General features: G+C 39.7%; 1 protein-coding gene across 2 annotated transcripts in view; it reads right to left on the reverse strand.

Annotated features, from left to right (window-relative positions):
- Positions 1-584: 584 nt before the first annotated feature.
- The window catches only part of KIAA0232 (KIAA0232 ortholog), a 39,762-nt gene continuing 24,158 nt past the window's right edge, over positions 585-16,188 (reverse strand). For both annotated transcript variants that reach the window (XM_056555083.1, XM_056555082.1), the window contains exons 4-9: positions 14,482-14,572; positions 8,955-9,036; positions 4,784-7,925; positions 3,481-3,589; positions 2,761-2,855; positions 585-1,593 (exon numbers count right to left, since the gene is read on the reverse strand). In XM_056555083.1, coding sequence (XP_056411058.1) covers positions 1,417-1,593; positions 2,761-2,855; positions 3,481-3,589; positions 4,784-7,925; positions 8,955-9,036; positions 14,482-14,572 — 3,696 coding nt within the window. In that variant the 3' untranslated portion in view covers positions 585-1,416. The remainder of the gene's footprint in view (positions 1,594-2,760; positions 2,856-3,480; positions 3,590-4,783; positions 7,926-8,954; positions 9,037-14,481; positions 14,573-16,188) is intronic.

The following is a 16,188-nucleotide window of genomic DNA, read 5'->3' on the forward strand; positions in this document are numbered from 1 at the left end:
ATGTTTTTGCAAAATCATTTGCCGCTGTAACATTAGACAATCCATACTTTAAGTGCAGGCTTTAGTACGGTCTGACACCCAAGGCCAGCAAACGGCCACCACTCTGTAAACCCCTTGGGCAAAAATTGCCACAATTGCAGCATGCTGTAAGCCAAGTGTATTGTCTGATACACTTTCATGTCTCACTAAACAGTGTTAAAAAGTTATCTGGAAAAGGAACTGTAGGTAAATCATAAAACACTATATTTTAATGGGGTGTACCTGTCTAAGGGGTGCAAAATATTATAGTAAAGGGAAGAATTGTCTAGAAAGGTGTCCATCCTTACGACAAGTTTTTCCCAGTTTCAGCCTGCATGGCTAGTTCTATGTAGTCTCACTTTAGGACAACAACAAATCTGCCCCATTATTAATTTTCAGCAAGAACACACGATCATCCAAACCATATAACATTAATAAAAAAAAAAAAAAAAAATAAAAATATAATATATATATATATATATATATATATATATATATATATATATATATATATATAAATAAATCTATCACACACACACACACACACTATACCAGATTTCTACAAGCTATAAGATGGGAATTTTAATCCGGCTGCAGGTCAGTGTCTGGAATTATTTTTTATAATCGCATATAAAAAGGGTTAAAAAATGAATCCGTGGCGCCATCTTAGTTATTTCCCATGCACACAAACTTAACCTTTAACCTGGGGCTACTGCCATTAGCAATAATATGAAATAATTTTCTCCTCCGTTGGCGGCGCAAAATATCATAGGATAGAAAACACAGTATTCTTTAAGTCTCTAAGCACAATCTCATTGCTTCTACTTAGGATACTTTTTTTTATATATTTTTATATATATTCACTTTTTTTTCCTTTTTTTTTTCTGTTTTCAAATGAAGACTGGGCAAGTCATTCATGCTACTCTCCTGCATTCAGAAAGGCACTGACTGATTACAGTGTTACAGATTTATCTCCTAGATTTTTAAGAGAATATTGCCAAAGACTCCAGAAGTCTCTGAATGGCAGAAGTAGCTGTAGGCTCTACAACTTCCAGATGGCAAATCTAGCTACAGCTCTAAAGTAGAAAGGGAGGGTAATGCAAACTGGATGCAGGATTTCTACAAACACAAGCACATCCATTCTTCATCTGACAACATAATTTAATCTAGCTAGACTAAGCAAAGTATATCAGTATGTCAGAGAACTAAGGGGAAAAAAAAATGTTACCCTACCTAAACTGCAAGGAAGAAAAGGAAAGAAAAAAGAAAAAGCACACAGACATCTAAAGTGGTAACTAAAGAGTTCTAGAGCCGCAGGCTCTAGAGGAAACAGGCAAATGAGGGCTAGGTATCTCATCAACACCTGGATCTCACAGAACTACAGCTAAATACGCCAGTTCACAGCTGAGTGCGAGAGAAAAGTTCCTCTCTGCATATGTCGGCCCATTCATGTCCTCCCTCAGAAGCCGTGTCAGAGCTGGAACTGTTGCTTGAATAGATCTTCTTCCTGAAGCAACTGGATGTCACCCCGCCACTGAATCCAATGGTGATATTCGCTTTGTTACATGCAGAGGTCTAAGAAAAATAAATAAAGTTATATATTAATGATCAGCTTTTTTCCTCTTTATAAGAATGAATTAAGTACATTACAAGGGTTTATTTGGTTAATATAAACATCTCTCCTATCCACATGATAGGGGTGTGATCGCAGGAGGTCTGACCACTGGGACCCTGCATGATCACTAGAACAAGGCTAGTCATTTATTTCAGAGCATTCAGCCCCAAGCCTATGGAGACAAATTGGCCTCTGCAGTGACCCCTAATTGACTAATACGACTCAGAAGGTGGAAGCTGGAGAGCTCAGTGAGGTGGTCCCCCTTCTGGAGATCCCAGGGTGGGCTAAGGGGTCGGACAACCCCCTCAGACACATGCCATATGCTGTGGATAGGGGAAACTTTTTTTTTTTTTTATTAGTCAAATAACCTCTATAATCTTTAGTCAAACTTTTAAAATAAGTGGAGGAGGGAGCAAATTTTACTCTAATTTATATGACCAAAATTTTGTTTTTATCCAGGCACAGCACCTTGTACACAGCTGTGCCTAGAACTAAAGCTCAGCCACATCATAATGTACAAGAAGGCCCCCCAGTTGTGGGTCAGACCTTCACTGAGCGGTTCAGGACACCTCTCTGTGATTCAGAACAGAGAGCTTGTGTGTAAGGGTATGTTCACATTGGCAGACCTCAAAATTGCTGTGGACTTTACGGTGTGGCTTTTGGTGCCAATTTTAATGTTTTTCATGTGGCTTTTCAGACAAAGCTCCAGTTGATTTCAATGTGAGCTTATAATGAGAACAACTCTGATGTTTCACATGAACACTCCCCATTCAAGTCCAGGGGAGACAGAAAGCGTTTTTGTGCCCATGTGAACATACTTCAGGAGTTGATACTGCTCTGGCAGACCATGGATTACATGGGGTGGCTGCCATGTGCTACTAGATTACTCCATCAGAGGCCACTGCAGGGGAAATCCTTGGCTGGTGAACTGCTAAGTCAGCGATCACAGCTGATTGTTGGGGGATTAGAAAAGTGAGTTTACATGGAGAATGTTTAAGGCATTTTTGTTTGTCATCCTAATGATGTACCAGCAACAGGTACATTTTTTTTTTTTTTTTTTATATAAAAATATAAAGGATGAGGCACACACAATATAGAAACGGTGATCTGAAACCCATATTACCTACTTTCTCAATTTCGAGAGGATGCCAACCAGCGCAGGGAATCTCCTTTCCACCTGTAAGATCTACAGAACTTTCTTCCTTTACATCTGTATAGAGCGCTGTATAGAAAGACAAGATACATTAATATATCACTAGTATGCATTAAACTTGTCAGTAGGTTTTGTAGTTTATAAACTAAAGACATAGGTGGAAATGGCTTCTGACCATATAATAGTGCATACTTTTCATAATTGACCCCTCCAGTGTTGGAATATGTATATCAATTATAGGTGTGATATCTCAAGGGGTGTTGCCCTGGGCTGCAAAAACACAGCAAAGTTCACCCCATGTTCTCTTTATTCTTTAGTTCCATACGATTACAATAACCAATTTTTATTGGTTTGGTTTTATTTTACCACTTTTACATATTATAACTTTCGGAATGAAAAGGCGTATGCTTAAAATTCAGACCCCTATAACACTTATTCTGTAAAAAGGGGCTATGGTGGGGCTGTATGGGGGCTCATTTTCTGTGCTGTGATCTGTAGTTTTCAGTGGTACCATTTCTGTTCTGATGGGACTTTTGTATCCCTGGTATATGAAGTGACTATAAATTTGTAATTCTGGAATTTGGTATTTTTACATTTACACAATTCAGTTTAATTAGCATTATATTGTAATAGTTCTGACATTTCCGCATTATGTGCTAGTCACAACACACAAGAGCAACAATTGTTTCCTTACAGTCACAACAGGATCCAGAGATTAATGGAGAGTACAGGGCCTTCTGCCACCAGCACTGCTTTTCTTTAACAGCATTGACGCCCTGTAGGTTTATGCTTTGAGGAGGAAACTGCACGAAAAAAAAAATAAAAAAATAAAAAAAATATAGGAACATTAGTTTTATGGATTTTTGCTTTAAAATTTGATTAAAATCTAGAATAGAGTAGTAATTCACAGCTCTGATTCTTAAAGGGGTATTCTCATTTCAAAACAGTCATTAGAATATGCCATCACTTCATAACCAGTGGGGGGGCCAGCCTCTCGTATGTGAAAAAAATTTAGCACTGTGGCCCTTTCACTGTTTTCTCTGTGTAGTCGATCCTGGCTACAAAGCTATGCAGGAGAATTGAAGCTTTTTTTTTTTTTTTCACTTGAATGCAGTTGTGCTGCAAGTCCTCTGCACAGCTTCTTAGCCGATGGGTGTGGAGGTGGTGGTGGGTTATATGCGGAAGCGTCTAAACCCCTTTGATTATCAAGAGCAAAGTTGCACATTACTGGTGTAGCTGTACCTTTTTATTTTTTATTTTATTTAAGGGTATCTGTAAAGTCGAATTCCCACGAGTTGATCAGATCGGCGTGGACAGATGCAGGCCCATGCTGGACCAACTAAATGTCTTATTAATCTGAAATGGGCTTGTGCATGGAACTTTATGGACATCATACAGCTGCCTCTGCCACCTGACCACTCAGCATGGACCAGAGTCTCCCCATGCCCATCTGAAGAAGGAGTTCATCTTTACAGGTACCCTTTAAGATCAGACCGTCTCCACTTTTGTGTTCCTTCCAATGCAGCAGACATTTCCGCCCTGCTGTCCATTTCAGGAGTTTTATATTCAGTAGGTATTGTATTTGTAGTTATTCAGCCTTGGACATTCTTTATAGTGGAGTATACTTTGAAGGCCAAGTACTATTTCAACCGAGTTTACCATATGTTAACTGCTCTTTCATGTGGTTTACATTACAGGGATTTTTTTTTGTTATGAAAGACATTCTTCAACTATTCACAGGATGAGCGGTAATTTAAAAAGTGGTCTGACACATGTGTTGCTGCTTCATTCGACAATATAGGCCTAAAAAAGATAGCCAAATATTATACTGCCCTATCTGTCCCATAGCCTGATCATCGGAAATTTAGGGGACATGAGACCCAACGTGTAGATATGTGATAAGCATCTTTCAAGATAATACCCCTTTAAGTCAAAAATTAAAATCTTCCAAAATAGTATACATTTTTAAATTAATTCATTGTACTTAGTGGACATACCTCTCCAGCTTCTTCAGATGTAGGGTTGCATCCCATATTAAAGTTTTCCTTTACATCCACTTTACTTTTTAACTCCAACATTTTGCAGCTTTTTTTGGAGTTCGCAGTCACATCACTTTCGAATGACTCGATAATCCTAAAGTCTAAGTGATCCGGTATCTCCTGAGGCAACGCGGCAAATGATTCTTCTTGACCATCCAAAGAAGTCTGTGCACTTTTCTCCATGCCAGATTTCTGTAGCCTAGGAAGAAACTTCCCGGATTCGAGCTCAGACTTTCCATAAAAATGACCATCCTTCTCTGCATCTTCTTCGAGAGGTTTGAGATCATCCTGCGGATCTTCAAACACCTCACCTTCGGAAAGAGTGGGGACGACTACCTCGTCTTTTTCAGACTCAAAGTCAGACTCGCTACATAGAACTGGAGACAGCTCAGATGCAGAGATTGGGCGGAAGTGAGTGCGTGGAGAAATTCTTATTGATCTGTACTGTGTTCGGTCCACGCCACAAATCCTTGGATGGCTAATGTCGCCCTCTGAATCTGAGCACAAAGCTTTGGGTTTAAAACTAGGACTACTGCTAACAATATTTCCAGGTTCAAAGGAGCACTCGACATGAAGAACTTGAGAGAATCTATTGTTTAACTCAAAAGAGGAAAAGGAGTAGCCCATGCCTGGCTCCTCCATTTGAAAATTATCACATGTACCAAGCAGATTCTCATGCAATATAAATGAAAAACCCTTGCTTGAGCCTTTATCTCCATTCTGCTCATTTTCTTCAAAAGAAACAAATGGCCTCCATGGCTGGCGATGTCCAGGAGCAATGCTATTCCCTGGTGTCATGAACACATCAGTGCCAGCTATTGTAACAACATCCGAGGAGGCACCTTCTAACAAGCTTGGTTTTGCTGGACTTTGTGGCACCACGGCCCACTCATCCTCACCATTAAAGCTTCCAAATTCCCCATAAACTCCTCCAAGAATGAATGAATTCTCTTTCACGTTGTTTATATCCCAAGGTTTCGAGGGAGTCATGTAATCTCCGCCGTCAACTTTCAAAGACTCACAGGTGAGAAACGCACGCTTTTCTGCAGAGTTCCTTTGACTTTCCCAAAGATGGTATTCGGATCTTTGCACAGCCTTACTGGGCTCTTGAAAATTTACTTCTTCTGCATCGTAGTTATTTACATTGAGGGGAAACAGCGAATCTTCTTCTGCATTTGTCCATAAATCTTTGATGACCCTTGAGCTGTAGCCATGTTTACGAAGGCTGCTTTCAGGTTTAACCTCTGTAGTGTCAGATATTTCTTCATTTTCCTGTTCTAGCTGAATGCCGCAAAGTGACTCTAACTTTGATTTCTTGCCCAATACCAGCATAGGCTCCTCTCCTAAAGACCTGTTCTTTAGGAACGAATTTTGTGATGTAATACCGGGGATCTCATCTTGGAAAGTTAAAGTAACTGTGGGGATAATATAATTTGGATCTTCTGTGTTCAATTGAGCATAATCTTCAAGGTGACTATTTAGAGCCTCTGTATCTGATCTGGTTCCATCTGAATGCGACCATGGACTGCATGTTCTGGTTGAAAGGTTCGAACACTGTTCATTTTCTTCAAAGGCACTATTTTTGGTCCATATAAGTAATCGCGACTGAGTTTTCCCAAACCCATTCATGCTGGAAGAAGACTCTGCTTTATCCTTCTCATTGAACACCCTTTCCCTGGGCATAGAGAATACAGAATTACTGCACTGTACTTCAAACACTGAAAAATAAGAGTTCTTTCCATCAAAAAATAAATCTTGATTGCCTGCGTGCATGTGTGTATTGAGCTTTGTGCTGTCGAAAAATGGGGAGAATGTACTCGGGGAGTCCCCTCCTAAACTCTCCCCGTCTGCATCAGCTGAGCTTGAAGGTGAACAGGACTCCCAAAATTGAGCTAGTTTACTATGATCTTGCAAGAAAAAACCTTCAGCACCAATAGAACTGGTTGATTCTGTCCATATTGCACTCTCCCCTTGCAACTCCTTATCGTCTAACTCTTTGCAAGATTCAGCCTCGAAATCGCTTTTTGCGTTCCTTTTTTGTCGAATCATATTCAAGATACGACTTTCACCTTTCGTTTTCTCTGAGGCACCTGGATCCAACATGGATTGATCAATTTCGACTTCATAGAAGTGCGTGAGTTCTACAGGATGAACATCATCCAGATAATTGTCCTCCAGGAGAGAACAGTTTGAGGTCCCTGTGTGATCTCTTGTCTCGGTTACAACTGCAGGCATTTCTACAAAGTGCCCCTCGATGAAGGTTCCCGCTGCGAGGTATGTTTCTTGGATATTATGGGTGTTAAGATGAAGATCTTTTATAAACTCTGACAACTCTTCTATGTCTTCAGATGTGTTATGCCAATTGTGATTTTTTCTATACGCAGTCTCCAATTTACTTTTACCATTCAGAGGAATAAAGTATTCTGTTATTGGCTCTGTATACCACAATGGCTCCTCTCTGAATTCTGTTTCTTTTTTCCTCTCTTTAAAGAAGTTTCCTTCATTATACATTTCTTTATACGCATATTCTTTTACTTGCCGTTTTACTTTCTTGCAGAGTGGCTTCACAGATCCTGCACTGCTGCCCACTACCACATTTTTCTTCTCGCTGTACTTGGATGGAACTTTTGGAGCAGTTTTCCCCTTTTTGTTCCGGACCTCCCTAACTTTATGCCTTACTTTGAAGAATCTTGTTTTCATTTCATCCTGGTTACCACTAGAACTTGAGCCTGCTTCGCTTGAACCAGATGACCAGGATCGAGGGCGGATCTTTCCATTTGACTTGTGCCTCGCAGTTTTTGTAATATTTGTTTTCTCATCGACTGCACCATTGCTAAACTTGTTCTCTTTCTCATTTTTGCTTTTCCTTTGTTGGTTCTTTCCCTGTACAGTGTTAGAAGCTCTGTTACTCTTGATGGTCGTTACTGCTTCACTTTCACTATGGCAATTCTTTGGTGATGGAGTTTCGGTGCTTGTTTGTGGGGCAGTGGAAGATGAGGAGGAGCTAGAATAAGAGCAGATTTTTGACTTGTTCCATACGGTCATTATTTCTTGCAGGCAAATGGGCTTTTCTGAAAGTGGTGGAAAAGCTTCATAATACCTAATATACAAAAAAAGAAAAAAAAAAAGTTTACACATTTTTTCATTTGTCTAATAAGCCTTAGGCCCTAAGCACACCTGTTGGATCTGAGGTGGATTTCATACCTCCTGGTGCGTTGAAATGGGTTTCTTTAATCCGGTTCGCGATCATTTGGAGCAGTGGGTTAATACTCTGCTTTCTCATATTTCACAGAAATGAGTACCATGCCCCTTTTCGGTAGCACTGTCAAAACTACGTGCTTGAATTTTCAAATGATCGCGAACAGGATTAAAGAAACCCATTTCAACGCACCAGGAGGTATGAAATCCACCTCAGATCCAACAGGTGTGCTTAGGGCCTAAGGCTTATTACAACCACATTTAGCATTTTCCTCAAAATCCACTTTAAAAGGGTCCATTCACACAGAGTATCCTGCATATATTCTCACAGGTGGATATAACAGACAGCAGAATGTTATCCGCTGCTAGTTTGAACCAGGGTGGGCACTCTGCAGCAGACCCCACTGAAGTCATTGTAATTTGCTGTGGAAATTCCGCTGCAGAATATCTGCCAGGGGGAGTCTGCTCTGGTTCAAACTCGTAACAGGAAACATGCCGCTATCTCTCAATTAAATCTGCCCGTGGAAACGAATCCTTAAATTTTGTTGTGGAATATGTGCCAAAATCCATGTGAAAGCCATGCGAACATATCCTAATGAAACCAAAACAAACTTGTTCATACGCAATGGAAAATTGCGGCATGAAATTTTGTCGCTGTGGAAAAACTTCACAGCAGAAATAAGAAGTACATTTATCTCTGATGAAAATACATAGGATTAGCTCCACTGAATAACAATTTCTGCCATATAAAAAGTAGATTTTACCTTTGGTATAAATACAGATGCTGCAGCCAAAAGATGCCTAAAGGCTATGAAGGCCAAATCACCCTTTAAGTTTCAGCTGTTCTGATACTAGAAATTTCCCCTTTCACATGTGTCCTGTTTTAGCCTCCATGCATGCGTTTTATAGTAGGGGTGGAAGCAAAACTTACATTTCGGCCTGATCCTTTCTGGCTGGAGATGAAGTAACTTCCGGTGACAGCGATCCATCTATTTTTTTGTTACTTTTGTCTTCTGCGAAATGTTAGAAATAGTCGATTAGGAAGGGGAAGCAAGAAGAGAACCACAAACATCTTAAAAGGGTCACCACTGTAGCAAGTCAACACTTAGGCTGTGTTTACACTTTGTAGTTATTTTTTTTTTTTTTTTTTTTTTTAAAGCTGCCCCTGCAGTTTTTAAACCAGATAGAAGTGGAGAAGTAGTAGGAAGGAGAAGTATAAATTCTTCCTTTGTATTTCCCATTTCTATTGAATCCACTTCTGGATTTGACACAAAACTGTAGTGGCAGCTTTCTCAAAAATGGCAAGTGGAAATCCAGCTATAGAGATGTTTACTAACATATCATGTTAGACCCAAGTTTAATATCCATTCTAAAGACTCCTTCTGTAGAAATTATTGATTGATTTTTTAAATACCAAACACCCACAGGTAAATTCAAAAGGGGTTGTTCAAGGCCACAAAAAGCTATAACCAACTTTGCTCCTGGCAAGCACAACTTTTGTTATGCTGCCAACAGAGTCCTATAACTTTCTGCCTGCTTGAAGGGTCTAGGTTGTGACCGCTGCATGTGAGCATAACCACACTTGTGTGCATTGGCCAATGCCTGCATGATTTTACAGAGCAACCTAAACCCTACATACAGCGACACAACCAGTGCCCTTCAAGCAGGGGGAAAGCTATTGGACCATGTTGGCACCAAAACATTTTTATATGACACAAACTACTTAAAAAGGGGCACTCCACTAGAAAACTTTTTTTTTTTTTTTTTTTTTTTTTTAACTCTACTGGCTCCAGAAAGTTAAACAGATTTGTAAATTACTTCTATTAAAAAAATCTTAATCCTTCCAGTACTTAGCTACTGTTATGATCCACAGGAAGTTCTTTGCTTTTTGAATTTCCTTTCTGCCGGACCACAGTGCTCTCTGCTGACACCTCTGTCCATAGCAAGATAGGTTTTCTATGGGGATTTGCTCCTACTCTGGACAGTTCCTAAAATGGACTGAGGTGTCAGCAGAGAGCACTGTGGTCAGGCAGAAAGTAAATCTCAAAAAAAATAATAAATAAATAAATAAAGCACTTCCTGTGGATCATACAGCAGCTGATAAATACTGGAAGGATTAAGATTTTTTTTTAATATAAGTAATTTACAAATCTGTTTAACTTTCTGGCACCAGTTGTTTTAAATAAATAAATAAAAAAGTTTTCCAGTGGAGTTCCCCTTTAAAGCTAACCTTTTAAGTTACTCAGTACCTAAAGCAAACCTAATATGTTAGGGTGGGTCCACACTACGTTTTGAAGATACTGTCACCGGATCCGGCTGGGGGGAGTGAAATCTGGGTTCTCCCGTATCCCAGCTGGACCCGGCCCATATACGATTCATTTAAATGAGCCGACAGGAGTCAGATAGTGACTCCGGTCCCCTTATTTATGCCTTGTATCCGTTTTTTTTTTTTTGTGACCGGACCTAAAACCGTGGAATGAGATATGGGCCGGGTCCAGCTGGGATACGGGAGCACTCGGCTTTCACTCCACCCCCCCCCCCCCCAGCCGGATCCGGTGTCCGTATCTTCAAACCAGAGTGTGAACCCACCTTTACTCAGTACCTTATCCTAACCATGTACATCTAATTGTTATGCCTCTATCACCTAGATTTAGTATATAAATACCTCTTTCTATTAGCCCACAGTGTTAGAAATCCTCTCGGGGGAAGGGGGCGTGTCCTTCCCTTGTGGTGGGAGGTAATTTGTGTAGCTGCTCATGCAGCCTTGTCCATGACTCATGGACAAGTCTGATTCTGCTGCAGGACTGGTTAGTGCCCAGTAGGTATGGGGATGGTTAGTGTCCCAGTAGGTATGGGGACCCCTAATGGTGGTATTTTCAGGAACCATTTTCTTTATTAAATATTTAAAAAATTTTAAACAATCATAAAAAATGGTCTTTAATTTTCATCAGTAACACAAAAAGCTTTTGGATTTGACAGTGCACATTTAAAAGAGTACCTGTCACAAAACCAAAAACTTTATATATTGTTCCTTATATATTAATATATTGGTCGTTATGTAATTATATGTTCCTTTGCAATTTACATTCTGTTAAAATTCTCAACCTTTATATGTTTTTAATGTGATTGAAAAAACTGCCACTAGGTGTCTCTGTTCTGTTCCCTGCGCAAGTTAAACAGTTTGGTCTCCTCCCGACCTGGCAGGAGAACAACCTCAGGAAATGCGTGCAGGGCACGGCGAGGAACCGCTCTCCCATGCTTCAGTGATGTCGCGCCTGCTGGGGAACACCCACTTTCTCCTACTGGGAGCTCACACAATGGGGGAGATTTATCAAAACCTGTGTAGAGGAAGAGAGGTGCAGGTGCCCATAGCAACCAGATTGCTTCTTTAATTTTTCAAAGGCTTTTTAAAAAATGAAAGAAGCGATCTGATTGGACGCTATGGGGAACTGCACCACTCTTTCTCTACACAGGTTTTGATAAATCGCCCCCAATGACACCAATTACAGAGCCGAGTATGATACAGAGCTTTTTAAAGTTCAGAATTATTTTTTTTTTTAAGGGCAGGAGGGGTGTTTAGGAGTAGTAGGGGAATATATTCTGAGTTTAGAAAAGATGGTTTGATGATAGGTACTCTTTAAAGGATAAGTTCACACAGGTGGCATAAGAAGAAAGTTTGCAGAGTTTGAGCGGGTTTTCCGCTGCAGCTCAAATTAGCAGCAGGAGACTTGCTGCAAATCATCTTCCAAAGCAGCCTGTGCGACTGTATCCTTATAAGTGTCCACTATTTATGATCTGTTCCTTTATTTTAATTTAATAATTGCAATAAAAAACCTGAACATGTGAACACACCCTAAAAGTCAGCCCATTAGGACAAGCTTCTTCCTATATGCCCCATTAAGACAAACAGATATTACCTGAGGGGTGGTTTACAGGCAAGATCTTCCAGACTGGTAGTGACATATGGATCTGCATTTAGACAAAGGGGTTGGGCTGAAAACCTCAATTCATACATTAAAAAAGGTTATGTGGAATAGAATAAAAATGGCTGCTTTCTTCCAGAAACAGCACCTCCCTTGTCCTCAGTTTGGGTGTGGTATTCCACTTCAGTAATACAGTTTTTTTGTTTTTTTTTTAAAAAGAGCAGCTATGCTTTTCTAATCATGGATAACCTCTTTAATTGGAATATATAAAAATTATATTTTACTTTGCACGTTTCATTGTTCAAACTAATAATCACAATTCTCTTGGCATAAAGGTCTCAAAGCTAAAATATATGATCCTTAGATGGAGCCACAATGACTTCATAAGTTTCCTATTTACCAGGTTTATTATCTCTTAGTTTTTTCTTCCTTTTAAACACAGGGTTTTCTTCATTTTTGCACTTATGTTTTTTAAAAGTTGAGGTGGAAAAAACTAAAGGCTTTTAATTTTCCAACTACAGACCTAGATGAAGGCTTGTTTTTTGCACCACCAATTGTACTTTGTAATTACATCAATCATTTCACCACAAAATCTATGGCGAAACAAAAATAATTTGTGGGGCACAAATGCAAAAAAAATAAAAAATAAATTGGGGGGGGGGCTTCCAATTCTACACAGGGCACTTTTCAGTAAAAATGACACCTTCTCTTTCTTCTGTAGGTCGATACAATTAAAATGATACCAAACTTATATGGGTTTTATTTTGTTTTACTTCTTTTAAAGAATTATAACTTTTGATAAGAAAGTCAGCATGTTTAAAAATGTCCTTTTCTGACCCCTGTAACTTTTTTTTTTTCTGTAAAAAGGGGCTATATGACAGCTCATTTTTTGTACCAAGGTCTGTAGTTGTTATCTTTACCATTTTTGGTTAGATGGGACTTTTTGATTGGTTTTTATGAATTTTTTTTTTAGGGCATACAAAGTTACCAAAGAATGCGCAATTCAGGACTTATGTAAATATTTATTTTTTTAACGCATATGCCATATACCATGCGGTTTAATGAACTTTATATTTTTATAGTTTGGACATCTATGCACGTGGCGATATTTGTTTACATATACTTTATAGTATATGTAAAGGGGTGTGATTCAAACTTTCATTAGAGAAGGGGATAAATCACATTTATTAACAATTTTTTTTAAACTTTTTTTTGTCTCCATAGGAAACTATTACATGCAGTCATTAGATTACATACACTGTTCAATGCTATGCCACAGCATAGTTCAGTGTTATCAGTACTCCATTGCTCCAGCCTGCTGAGGCTGACAGGAGCCGTGGAGAGTCGATTGGACGGTGAGGAGGCAGGTAAACGTCCTCTTGCCGTGCTCAGCTGATCGGGATGCCACAATTTCCCGAACAGCTCCGTTGAGCTGCCAAGCATTGCATTTTTGGCATTTTAGACGCCGCAATCAACTTTGATCGCGGCGTCTAAAGGGTTAATGCCAGGAATCAGCCCGATGGACGGTATGCGGCATTAACCGCGGGTCCTGGCTGCTGATAGCAGCTAGGACCAAAAGGATATGAAGAGAGCTCAGCTTCTGAGCTCACTTCATAGACCTGCCGCAAGGCTGCGCTGTATATGTACCTGTCATCAAACCATAATTTTGTAATCTAATTTAGATTACATTTCCTAACTCCTCTAACACCACTTCTGCCCTTAAAATTTTTTCCAAGCTTTAAAAAGCTGTGTATCATACCATTCCCCTTGCTCACATTGGCCCTGATTTACTATGAGTGTTGTGTAGGTTTCTTTGTGAGTTTTAATTCACTACAATTTTTTTCCACCGTATTTGTTAAGGTTTCCCTACATTTTGCACTATTCCCTACATTTTTTTACACATGCTCTGATCTGTCGGGTTTTCCTCAGCACAAATCCACCACATTTTCTGAGGAAACTTTAGTAAATATGTTGGGTTTTTGTGAGAATGTCAGGAACATTCCCTTTTTCTGTGACCATGCCCCTTTTTCGGGTTCTCTCAGTAAAATGGAGAGTTGGTCGGGTTTTTCATTTCTGGCGCAATGAGACAGAATTCTGGTGCAAATTCCGGCGCAGACAATTACTGGCGCAATGCGCCAGAATCTGGGGCACAACCCCGACAAAGTATGTCGGGTTTACAATAGTAAATCAGGGCCATTGTGTGAGCTCCCAGGAGAAAGTGGGCGTTCCCCAGCAGGGTTGACGTCGCTGAAGCCTGTGAGAGCTGTGCCCCGCACACACTTCCCGAGTATGGTCTCCTGCCAGGCTGGGAGGAGACCAAACTAACTGAGTTGCGTCAGGGAACAGAGCCACCTAGTGGCCGTTTTTTTTTTAACCACATAAAAAAAAATATAAAGGGTTGAGAATTGTAAACAGCAAGTAAATAGCAAAGTGTCTAATTACAAGGAACAATATATTAAAAATTTTGTTTGGTCCACAGAATGCACTGCTGTAGTGAAAAGCAGAAAAAAATAAAAAATAAATAGAGAAAATTACCTTTATTTGTGGGTAGCTGATCACCTTGGCTACTCTGGAGATCTTTCAGTTTGGAGCAGAGCTCTTCCACTAAAGTTTCAATTCCAGAACTCTATAAAACAAACAAGATTTATGATTTATTCCAAGGACAACCAGGGAAGGGCAATTCCCAAGCTCATCCCAGCGATCAGCAGATATATCTGTGCAGCCTCTACATGTAGCATTATATGGTGCCAAATCAAATGAATGGCCATGTAGAGGTGAACGTGCAAACTTTTTGGAATGTAAAATTATGGAAGTTTTGTGAAGATGAATTTACATACAGATGCAGCAAATATTTACTTGGCAGTTTTAATAGAATGTGCTGTTTGAAAGTGCCAGGTAAACGTTTGACATCTGTATGGACTAGAGATGAGCGAACTTACAGTAAATTCGATTCCTCACGAACTTCTCGGCAGTTGATGACTTTTCCTGCGTAAATTAGTTCAGCCTTCAGGTGCTCCGGTGGGCTGGAAAAGGTGGATACATTCCTAGGAAAGAGTCTCCTAGGACTGTATCCACCTTTTCCAGCCCACCGGAGCACCTGAAAGCTGAACTAATTTATGCAGGAAAAGTCAGCAACCGCCGAGCCGAGAAGTTCGTGAGGAATCGAATTAACTGTAAGTTCGCTCATCTCTAGTGTAGACACTAACGTCAGTAATACAATTATGTCGAGAGAGAGAGAGAGAGAGAGAGAGAGATATTAATTAGATAGATAGAGAGATAGATAGATAGAGAGATAGATAGATAGATAGATAGATAGATAGATAGATAGATATATCTATCTATCTATCTATCTATCTATAAAAGAAAGGACGCCAAATACAGTATTGTCCATTGTGATTGCAACTAATATAAAAACGTTTACTAATCAGAACTCTCTACCACAGTGGTCTACAAACTGTGGACCTCCAAATGTTTCAAAAGCTACAACTCCCAGCGTGCCTGGACAGCTATGGACGGCTATGGTCCGCACGTGGAATCCGCGCAAAGAATGAACATTTGCTTTCTTTGCGCGGAACACTTTCAGCGGTGGAAATGTCCGCCGCTGAAATTCTGCAGTGTAGACCTGTTCACACTAATGTTCCGCGACAATTCCATAGTGTGAACGGGGCCTAAGGGGGAATTTATCACTGTTTGTTAAATAAAATGATTTTTTAACCCTGTTTGCCAAGGAAATGCAATGTGTACCTTCACCAAATAAAAAAAAGCTACACATTCATAAATAGCACAGATCTAAGCAAGTTTCAAAGTGTTGTATGGGATGGAATTTGTGCATAAATTTGTAGTCATTTTTGCATTTTAAATTAATTATTTTTTAAAGTCCCATATAATAAACCAGTATCCACTTGAAAAAGCAAAAAACACATTTGACTTTATAGATCAGTGTTTCCCAGCCAGGGTGCCTCCAGCTGTTGCAAAACTACAACTCCCAGCATGCCCGGACAGCCGTTGGCTGTCCGAGCATGCTGGGAGTTGTAGTTTTGCAACAGCTGGAGGCACCCTGGCTGGGAAACCGTGTTATAAACAGAACTTTTGTAGAAAGGGCTAATGTTAAAAAGTTGCTGTCTGCGCAATCATGACAAATGTACAGACAGAAAAAGATATATAATAAAAAAATAAAATAAATTAAAAAAAAAGGTATAACTACAATGATACATGTCCCCCTAAGTGTCTAGTAGCAGCAGG

The sequence above is a fragment of the Hyla sarda genome, chromosome 1 (assembly GCF_029499605.1).
Source record: "Hyla sarda isolate aHylSar1 chromosome 1, aHylSar1.hap1, whole genome shotgun sequence".
NCBI classification, from domain to species: domain Eukaryota; kingdom Metazoa; phylum Chordata; class Amphibia; order Anura; family Hylidae; genus Hyla; species Hyla sarda.